The 11,677-nt window shown below is 30.4% G+C and overlaps 1 protein-coding gene across 1 annotated transcript; it reads left to right on the top strand.

The window, feature by feature from the left end:
• The first annotated feature begins 9,743 nt into the window (after positions 1-9,743).
• baf (barrier to autointegration factor) lies at positions 9,744-10,487 on the top strand. The gene is made up of 2 exons (XM_075297603.1): positions 9,744-10,022; positions 10,183-10,487. The coding sequence occupies exons 1-2, from the start codon at positions 9,897-9,899 to the stop codon at positions 10,327-10,329; spliced, it is 273 nt and encodes a 90-aa protein (XP_075153718.1). The 5' UTR covers positions 9,744-9,896; the 3' UTR covers positions 10,330-10,487.
• Positions 10,488-11,677: the final 1,190 nt, after the last annotated feature.

Genomic DNA, 11,677 nt, shown 5'->3' with positions numbered 1-11,677 from the left:
TCTTTTCTTATCGAACACCTTTGATATATTAATGTGAATACGCAGCATTGTATGGAAGGTAAGGAAGATGCTGTAATTTTTGGGAAGTATTTAGCATGTATTGATATACATTCTTTTGTATATACTAATATATAAGGGTAGATCTTTGTAAAAAACGGAAAACAACTTCTTTGTAAATTATACATTTTAAACATTTCTTGCATTTGACCAAAATTGTTTTACCTGAAGTGTTATCACACGTCAAACGTCAAATTGGCTTATACCGAAGCGTGTACATATTTAATTGATGTGGGTCCAACTAATGTGCGATCTCTATTTGACCGAAAGTTTTAAAGTTGATTTACATGCCCATAATACATCTCTGTTATGTGGTTCATTCCGGTACACTGCTAGCACCACAATGTTCGATTTCATCCTTATCACTATTTGGACAAATTTATATCTGTCCATAAATTTTGAGTTATGAATTAATGTAATACAACACTCATAAAACAGTGAACCCACCAGAAAGGAAAATATTCGTTAGTATCAGAAAAATTTGGTTAATTTTAGAAAATGTTAACTAAACTATATTACAAACGCAGATGTCACCACGATTTCATAAAAATAAGTAAATATTTAAAAAAAAAAATTATTAGACATAATTACTTTCTTTCACTTGTTAGATTTCATAAAAATAAGTAAATATTTAAAAAAATTATTAGACATAATTACTTTCTTTCACTTGTCAGAATTTCTTAAAATTTACAAATTTTAAGAAATTCTGAACAATTTTGTGGAAGACAGAAATTTACCCCCACACTCAAAAAAAAGTGAACTCTCTATTTCACTAAAGCCAATTTAACTTTCGTTTAGTTCATGGAATTATTATGTCTGGAGAAAGTTTCTTCTACTCTAATAATTTTTTCCGTACGGTAGTTAAATTAACTAAACCCGAGGAAAAAAGTATACACAAATGAGGGATAAAGATTAACTAAATTCGTTTCTTCCACAAAATAGTTCAATATTTCTTTAAATTTGTAAATTTTACTACAAATGCGTTCATCATGAACTTCGTATGTCACTAAAGACATTCTTGCAATTTTGAACTCCAATTTTTTCCTTCAAACTACAAAATTTTCTTTAACAAGTGAAAAAACTTAATTATGTTTAATAAATTTTCTTGAATTTGTCGAAAAGTATTTACTTATTTTTATGACATCGGCGTGATACCAGTGTTTGTTATACTGTCTAGTTAAAATTTTCTAAAAATATTCAAAATATTCTAAAATTAACCGAAATTTTTCTTCCTGGTGGGTTCACTGTTTTTTCGTGCATATTCATAAAAGTTAATGTAAACTTTAAACCTACTATTACCATACAAATTCCTTCGACAAACTGTCAGTAAATTATTACGAATATGGGCATTAGTAAATATTTATGCTTAATTTGTGTATAATTTTGTCCCCTGTTCTACTTAATTTAACTATCGTACTCAAAAAATTATTAAGTCAAGGAAATTTTCTCAAGACATAATAAATTCATGAACTAAATGTAGAATTTAAATTAGCTTTAGTGACATATAGGATTCACCAAATTTCTCATCATCATCCTCTACTTGCAGCAAAACTACACGAACGAAAAAGACTGTTTTTCATATGTTTGGGTGTAAAAATTATATGTTTGGAAAAAATTATATGTTTTTTAGTTCAACCATATTATAAAAAACATATATGTGTTTAGAAAGAGAGACCTAGAGAGTATGCTGCAAGTAAAATAATGGAAGTAACCAATTGGCGCCTTAAAAATATATCCACACAAAGAAAATTTCATTAATTTTTTTTTCTACCAGTGTATGCCCTAAGGTGAAACATAATATGTTTGAAGAATACAAACAATATTTGGTTTGAACCAATCCTGAAAATATATATGCTTGAAGCAAATTGTGTTTGGGGTATACATATGTTACAGAAGCGATTTTTTTGAGGGTGTTTGAACCAATTACACTAGTTTACAAAATAAAATTTTTTCATGTACATTTGATGAGATGTGACTTTTCTTGTGTATGTTGATCTACTGAATTCGAAAAAAAAATTATTTTTTTTTTTCAAAGGTTTGTACTTTTCCGTCGCTTTTCCAATTATACACGATTATTCGTGTCATCTCAAAACCTTTCATTTAAGTGCCAACAACGATATAATCGGAAATTTATAACTCGAGATTAAATTTGTTTAGTGAAAAAAGAACGAAAAACTAAAAAACTAAAAACTGTTCCATAAACAATTTTTTTTACATTTTTTTCGAATTCTGCAGATCAAAATACATAAGAAAAGTCATGTCTCATCAAATGTACATTTTCAGTATAAACTAGTGTTATCAGAATAAATTCGGGTAATTCACAAACCTAAAATGAATTACACTTTAAACTCCCGAATAAAGGATATTGATAGTCGGCTTTGCCTTAACAAATTTGCAAGCATATTTCCTTTGCGAAAGTCAAATCATCGATTTGAGTACATTTGGCTGGGTTTGTTTTGAGCGTGCTTCCTCTATCTTCATTCGTTTTGTTTGTTATTGTTGGTTTATTCTACAATCATGATTAGGGATGGGTGCAACTGGATGCAACATTTGTATGGGCTATCCAGAACATCAGTGCAAGTCGCGCCGATGTTGTCAGATTGTATTTTGATAAAGTGAGGCTTCTTTGATTCACAATAGCAATTTATTGTGACTAATCGAAAAACATGAAATTCTAAGTGGTGCGGTGTCATAAATACACGCAAAGAAAAACAAAACGTTTGGAAAACGTGTACCGAAAACGTTTTTCTTTTGTTAGAGTTTTTTGAATTGCTTCGAAAATTTTAAACTTTTATCACCAAAAAAATTCGTTTGTTACAAAATTTTTATTTTTTCAATAAAAAAGTTATTTTTGAAACAACAACACAGTTCATTTCGTTTATATCAAACAGTGTTCTTTTCTGACTTTAGGTCTTTAATAAGACACATTTTACAGTTCAAAATTTAATACACTACAATGTAATGTTGAACATTTTTTCGTAATCTTCCGAACATATCTGGAATATATGTAAAACAAAAAAACTTTGGTCGAAGCAGGGATCGAACCCACGATCCTTGGCATGCAAGTCGGACGTAGCAACCACTGCTCCACGGTGCCAAACTAAATGTTTAAATCAACTTTGCTTATTCGGTTCGTGGGCGCTGCAAGCTATGCTATATAAATAAAACTTATATGGATATTTATCTATTGATGACCATAACAGGTACATAGCTCAGTGGTTAGTGTGTTGGCTTACAAAGTGCATGGTCCGCAGTTCGATTCTCCGTCCAGGCGAAAGGTAAAACATTTTAAAAATTTATAAAATCGTATAATTTCTTCTACATTGTTGGTTTTACAGGAAAAGGTGTTAAGAACTAAAAAGCCTCGTGGATGTGAGAAAGATTTGAGGGAAAATGCAATTAGCATGAAAACAACGTTTTTTTTTTTTGAGTTTGTCTTTATGAAATTGTTTTTACATCCTGGAAAAGAATAAACGTTCATCACAAAAAGTATATACTTTTCTTCCAAATACACTTCCTTACAGCGAAAAGCAAATGAGAAACGAACTTTTTTTGTCTAAAATTTCGTTTGGGAAGAAAGAATTATTTTTTGCGTGTAATCGCAGCAATAAATATTTATTACTATTTGAGTATTTCATACATTACAAATGCAATATTTAACTTCTTTTCTGTGATTGTTTTTAAACAGCTGATGACAGTGTTGCATATTTTTGGAGATGTTCTGGGTAAGCGAATACTCTGTTTTCTTTTAGTCCTTCACGGCTTAGGGTATCCAGTGCTAAAAGAAAACAGCCTTATTGTTGTTTTGATTTCAGTTTAAAACCATGCATTGACTAAACTACAAGTGTAGCTTAACCAACAAATTTATTGTTTTTTAATATTATTATTAAGGACACCCCTTGTGTACATAAGGTACTTTATATATGTTGTATATTATGACGTATGCATCCTATATTAAGTGTATATAATATAAAAGGAAAGTATTTGGCAATTACTCCAGATTGTTGTCCAAGTTAAAAAGTAGAACAGTCATACTAAAAGTGATTAATTGATTCAGCCCAAATGACTAATATGCGAATTAATTATAATTTATTGTTACAAACTTTAAATTTATTTTTATTCAAACTGTCTTACATAGTCGACGAAATCAGCTAACACACACCCAAATAATATATCAATAATTATTTCACAAAGCCCGATTTACATCACATTATACCTATAAATTTCGACATCGATATCTAAAGTACGTAAAAAACTATTCTCGGACGGTATGGTTTTCTTAACAAACGGCGTTGGCGCACTATCAATTAGATCGTAATTTACAAGGGAATTTTATACCGAAACGATATAAAATGCTTGTTACACTTCCAATACCCGGCGTTATTGATTATGTGCCTTTAAGTATACCCCAAAGAACTTCATAACTTCTATCAGCCATTAACCCTTTCACTACCGATGTCAACTTAGAAGGACATTCGAAAAAGACACCGAATTCTATTTTCCCACTTAGTTTCGATTTATTTATCAACGTTATTTTAAGTGGAGGCTTTAATTTAAATAAGCTATAAATATTATTCAAATTAAATACATTTTTATAAACTTCCTTAACAATAAACGACAAATATGAAAATTTGAGACCATTTTTCTACTGTATGTTTCTTGTGAATGGACATTTATACAAAAACTATAGCCGATACTTTTACGGATTCTTTTTTGTATTTTTTCTCACACATTGAAAAATATTTTAGGCTAAATAGCGTTTATTTTCGTAAGGCCATTTGGTCACAATTCAAGAATTAAGTTTTCAAAACAAGCTCATATAGCTCTTGAAGTAATTGAGGTAGGTTTTCAAACTGACAATGTTTGTTCTACATGCTGTTAATACAAGTAAAAACAGAAGAAAAATAAAAGTTTTTATCATTAGGTTTATTTCGGTCGTGAAAGGGTTAAAGCTACTGTATGCGAGTTTGTGTTCATGAACATATGATATGAACAAAGTAAATTCGAATGTTTATTCTCACACTTCACAGAAAAAAATATCACCAACATTTTTCCAACTAAAAATGTAATTGCATTGTAAGCAATATTCAATTAAACATTTAATTGGTTCAACAAATTTTTCAATTGAAAAAAATTATTTATATTAATTAATTTTTTAACTGAAACAACTAATTTTTTATTGATTGAAGACATTACAATTAAAAATTAATTGGATCAATTAATTTCGTGATTTAAGGCAACGAATTTAATACCAGCGTTTATACAGGAGCGTGTTGATTATTATTTATTATTATTTCCGACCAAGTAAAACATCTTTTGCGATAATCGAAATTAAACAATGGGAGTTATCTTAGTAAACCCTGGCTACAGATGTGGTTGTTTCAATAGAATTTTCTATTGTTTACTGTTATTATAATTTTTTTCAATAGGTTCCGTGTTTTTTACCCACCTGAAGGAATTATTGTTTAAGTGCCAATAATTTCAACTTACCGTTTACAATGCAAAGGACAGCAAAAACTTTTAAACTGCCCTTAACTAAGTCACACATTATTCACTATTGTTGACAAGTAATTTTTTCAGATATTATTTTTTTTTTATTTGCCCGTTGTTAATTGAAACCAAATGTGAGAAATTCAATTTATGACTTTCTATGGCAGAAAAATCAACTGCCAACACCTTTAAATGTCAATCATTCTTAAATTTACTGTGGCCGATTTTAATTAAGGCTTGACTCACGCGTACGGGTATTTGGTGAAATAGTAGTTTGCAGAGTCCTAAACTGTTATTTTATAGCTTTTTTATAAAAACGATTTTTGTTAACAGAAAGCTACAAATGTTCATATCACCCAATAGTAAGTATGGTTTCTAAGAAACCTTGGCTGACATGATAGTGTAAGTTGACATAATCTTCCTGCTGTGAAATAGGTCATTTTAAGAAATAAGTGGTACATATAAAAATGAATAAAAATACCATAGAAATGTAAATGGATATACAGTACTATAAGAAAAAATATTCTTATAATTTAAATGATTTATTTATGAATAAAGAAACTTAAATAACATACAAAACTATATATATTTCAAAGTTTGGTGTCAACCCTATCACTACTGTTGATAGGAATTGTAAAAAATGTGGTACACTCAAAAGAAAAAGTCAGTACGCTGTGGGAAATGGATCATCCCCAGGACTGGTACTCGATTAGTCCCTGGTTTGTATAGACCTTTCCCATTTTTGGTCAAAACGTTTGAAAGGGACCGGTCATTTTCACATGTGTTTGTATTTGCTTAAGAATGTGAATTATTCTCAAATTAAGGCAAAACAGCAAACAAAAAATAGGATTTTTTGGGACTATTTAATTTCAATTCAATTTTAAAAAATAAAAATTTTAAGAACCATTTAATCGATCGTCATTTATAAAAATATAACAGCGAACCCCAAATGCTGTTTATAGCAGACTTTTCCTATGGGTGTCCAACTTTAATTACACTAGTTTACACTGAAAATGTACATTTGATGAGAGGTGACTTTTCTTATGTTTTTTGATCTGCTGAATTCGAAAAAAAATTTTAAAAATTTTTCAGATATCCCGTATTTTTTCTCGCTCTTCACTAAACAAATTATATCTCGATTTAGAAATGTCCGATTATATCGTTGTTAAATTAAAGGTATTGAGATGACAAATAATCGTGTATAAATGGATCTTTGATAAGTTAAGTGGTTCAAGAAATATCGATGCAAAAAGGGCAAATTTTAAAACAAATAATTTTTTTCAGTGATTGGCTCATATTAGCATGATTTGACATTGGATTTGTCCACTCTTATAACTTACGTTAGAGTATCATCTATACGACTATGAAGAGAAACAAAATTTTTTTTCAATGGTTTGCACTTTTCCGACGGTAAAGGGTCACTGTAAACCATGATTTTTTGAAAATTTGCTCTTTTTAGCATCGATATTTTGAACCACTTAACTTATCACAGATCTAATTATACACGATTATTCGCCATATCAATACCTTTCATTTAAGTACCAACAACGATATATCATTTCTAACTCGAGATTTAAAACTGTTCCATAAAAAAATTTTTAATTTTTTTTTTCGAATTCAGCAGATCAAAATATATAGGAAAAGTCACATCTCATCAAATGTACATGAAAAAAAAATATTTTGTAAACTAGTGTTATTGGTATTTCCATTTTTTTAAGAAAACAATGTTGCACAAATTGGACACAGAAAATTCAAACAATTACATTTCAGTAAATGTGTAGTTCCAAAAAGTTTTTAATATGGAGGGAGTAAACAATTTAATAATGAAGCATCGGAACCTGCCCTATGATAGTTCCGCATTTTATATGATAATAACAGTAAACAAAAAAGAATATTATTTTACTGCTTTTGGCCTATTGAAAAGCATTATCGGTAAAACAGCACACTTACTACTGCCTTTTTAACCAAAAAACGTTTGCTATTACAGAAAATAAAAACAATTCATAACGCAAATTTGACTATGCTTAGTACTAAGTCAATTTGTGCTTAGTGCTAAGCACTATTTATGAAAAAACCAGTAAGGAAAGTCTAAAGTCGGGCGGGGCCGACTATATTATACCCTGCACCACTTTGTAGATCTAAATTTTCGATACCATATCACATCCGTCAAATGTGTTGGGGGCTATATATAAAGGTTTGTCCCAAATACATACATTTAAATATCACTCGATCTGGAAGAATTTGATAGACTTCTACAAAATCTATAGACTCAAAATTTAAGTCGGCTAATGCACTAGGATGGAACACAATGTTAGTAAAAAAATATGGGAAACGTTTAAATCTGAAGCAATTTTAAGGAAACTTCGAAAAAGTTTATTTATGATTTATCGCTCGATATATATGTATTAGAAGTTTAGGAAAATTAGAGTCATTTTTACAACTTTTCGACTAAGCAGTGGCGATTTTACAAGGAAAATGTTGGTATTTTGACCATTTTTGACGAAATCAGAAAAACATATATATGGGAGCTATATCTAAATCTGAACCGATTTCAACCAAATTTGGCACGCATAGCTACAATGCTAATTCTACTCCCTGTGCAAAATTTCAACTAAATCGGAGTTAAAAATTGGCCTCTGTGGTCATATGAGTGTAAATCGGGCGAAAGCTTTATATGGGAGATATATCCAAATCTGAACCGATTTCAAGCAAATTTGGCACGCATAGTTACAACGCTAATTCTACTCCCTATGCAAAATTTCAACTAAATCGGAGCAAAAAATTGGCCTCTGTGGGCAAATGAGTCTAAATCGGGCGAAAGCTATATATGGGAGCTATATCTAAATCTGAACCGATTTTGCTGATATTTTGCAAGTTTTTCGAGACTCATAAAATATTCGGATGTACGGAATTTGAGGAAGATCGGTTGATATACACGCCAATTATGACCAGATCGGTGAAAAATATATATGGCGGCTATATCTAAATCTGAACCGATTTTTTCCAAAATCAATAGGGATCGTCTTTGAGCCGAAACAGGACCCTATACCAAATTTTAGGACAATCGGACTAAAACTGCGAGCTGTACTTTGCACACAAAAATACATCAACAGACAGACAGACAGACAGACAGACAGACGGACATCGCTAAATCGACTCAGAATTTAATTCTAAGCCGTATACTAAAAGGTTGGTCTATGATCACTCCTTCTTGGCGTTACATACAAATGCACAAACTTATTATACCCTGTACCACAGTAGTGGTGAAGGGTATAAAAATTAGGGTTGTCAATGTGTTTAGTCTAGAACTAACACGTTTTCGCACAAACAACTGTTAATTTCCATGTAAAGGTGTGTACTATGTTCGGTTTTCGAGTTGAAAATCACTTTATTTTCGCGATTACTTTTCCTGAAATAATCAAAATTATAAATGAAAACAGACACATTCCTGTAAAGTCTTGCCGAAATCTAGAGAAACAAGAAATTGCATATCAATTGAGTTAATTTATCTGCTTTATATTGAACTGTTTTAATAAAGTAACCACGAAAATTTCAACGCGAAAAGCGAACATAGTACTTACCTTAAAGGAGGGAACTATGTTCGGTTTTCGAGTTGAAAACCACTTTATTTTCGCGATTACTTTTCCTCAAATAATCAAAATTATAAATGAAAATAAACTTATTCCTGTAAAGTCTTGTCGAAATCTAGAGAAACAAGAAACAGCGCATCAATTGAGTTAATTTATCTGCTTTATATTGAACTGTTTTAATAAAGTAACCACGAAAATTTCAACGCGAAAAGCGAACATAGTACTTACCTTAAATAAGGACAACTTGACAAGGACGAAATGTTTCGTAATCATATCCATCCATAATTTGATAAGATTCGAAAAAAATATTTCAAACGGTGTAAAGCTAATAAACTATATGTTTATATCTAGCAGCTTCCAGTTTTACTTGTCCATATTTTTAACAAAATTTTTACTCTGGCAGGATTTTTAAAAATTGTCACAAATTGAAAAGTGCGAATCGTAAACAGTTGGCAATACGCAATTCATGTTTTTTTCTCTATTGTCTTTCTGAATGAGAAACGCTTTCTCTGGAGGTAGAACTGAAATTACATTGTTCTTTCAACCCTGATATTTAAACCCAACCGCTGTGCCTATTGCAACGCTGGGTAAATGACAATAAACAATTCACTCCGGTTTCATACAACTAAAAATAAACAAGCTGTGCGTCATTCTTCTGGAATTGTGAATTGTGAAATCAGGAAATAAGAGGCTATTTGAAAAAAAAAAAACACGCATTTTCAGTCAGTTTTTAGTAATACTTAATAATAATTTTCAAAAATGTCGGGTACATCTCAGAAATATAGAAACTTTGTAGCAGAACCTATGGGTGATAAGCCTGTGACCGATCTAGCGGGGATTGGAGAAACGCTTGGTGGTCGTTTAATTGAAGCTGGCTTCGATAAGGTAATTAATTTATATTGTAGAACATTAAGTAGTGTTCAAGCATTGAATACAAAGCGGTCTCATTGATGTTTGCTTTGATTAATAGTGGTCGTTTGAATATTTACGACCACGCGCTTTGTTGGTTTGAAATCACTAACTTTTATCGTGTTTGTAATTTCAGGCGTACACTGTACTAGGTCAATATCTGGTTTTGAAGAAAGATGAAGAACTTTTCAAGGAATGGATGAAGGATACATGTAATGCCAGCTCAAAACAAGCATCCGATTGTTACAATTGTCTAAACGATTGGTGTGAGGAGTTTTTGTAAATATGAATTTGTGTGTAGTTTGTTTACTTGAAAGTTGTTTATGTAAAACACTAATTTTATATGTACTGTACTGAACTAATTCCACATCAAAGAATATTTTTGTATCTGTTAGTATTAATTTAATAAAAGCAACATATTGCTATATATAGTAACAACAATTTTTTGTAAAAGTAATATTTTATTGAATTTCATACACTATAGGAAAATTGTAAAGGTGCGATTGGTTGGAAACAGGAATCCTTTTGAAATTCTTGTTTTATGAAACAGCAAAAAAAAATTTTCGGTTAATAGTAAATGCTACGAAGTAGTAATGAATATTTTGTCTTGCAACTATTTGCTCGGAAATATTTGGGAATTAATGGGAAGGCATTTGCTTGTTATATACACTGGAGGATCGGCATCTATAATGCCTACTTACCAATGAAATCTCTGAACGTCATTGTAGTTCTTAACCTATGTACGAAAATTCAATGTTTTGAATTTATATAAACCAACCGATATGTGGTTTTCAAAATTGACTGTCTTGGTGTAATCCGACCTTCATGATATTTGGCATATAAATCAATTTCTAAATTTAAATTATTAGAATCTATGGATTCTAAAACTTTAGGTTAAATAAATCATATGTATAAAATGTCTTAGACATTAAATATAGTTTTTCATCACCCCAATATATTGAACAATGATTTCATCAAATTACGCTAAATAATAATGAGCTCAACATTAATTTGATTTTTTTTAATTAAATCGTCTATTTTATTTACATTTAGAGTTTCGGTATTATCAAAAATGACATCATAGTTGAAGGTGGGTATTAAATTCAAGTTTAGCCGCTAAAATCCAAAATAAATCTGTAAAAGCGGAATAAAATTAAAGCTTTTTATTAGAACTTGATGGGGAATGGACCAAAGCAACAATTGAAAATGAATCAATGTAATTGTGAAAAATTACAGTTTAATGCGATATGGTAAGTATTATGTCCAGTTTTCAGATTGTTTTTACGGTTACTTTTTTAATCGTGGGTTGTTCGTTCCACGGTCTCGTATCTATTCGTAGTCTGATGCTGTTTTACAGGGTATGGAGAAATCAGTGCACTACGTTTCTGACGCAGTCATTTGTGTTCACGCATTCCTCGATATGGTAGGTATTATATTCAGTTTTCAGATTGTTTTTACGGTTACTTTAATCATTTAATTTAGAAATATAAAATGTTTCAAAGCCTTGGATCTATTCAATTCATAATTTCCAAAGGCTTGATAAAAATGTAATCGTCTTCATCATTAGCGTTTCTATAGTATATATTATTATATTTCTATACAGTAATGTAATACATTGGAAAATCATAAAT

The sequence above is a fragment of the Haematobia irritans genome, chromosome 2 (genome assembly GCF_050003625.1).
Source record: "Haematobia irritans isolate KBUSLIRL chromosome 2, ASM5000362v1, whole genome shotgun sequence".
In the NCBI taxonomy this organism is placed as follows: domain Eukaryota; kingdom Metazoa; phylum Arthropoda; class Insecta; order Diptera; family Muscidae; genus Haematobia; species Haematobia irritans.
Note: the sequence above shows the minus strand (reverse complement) of the source record. Positions and strands in the feature narration are given on the sequence as shown.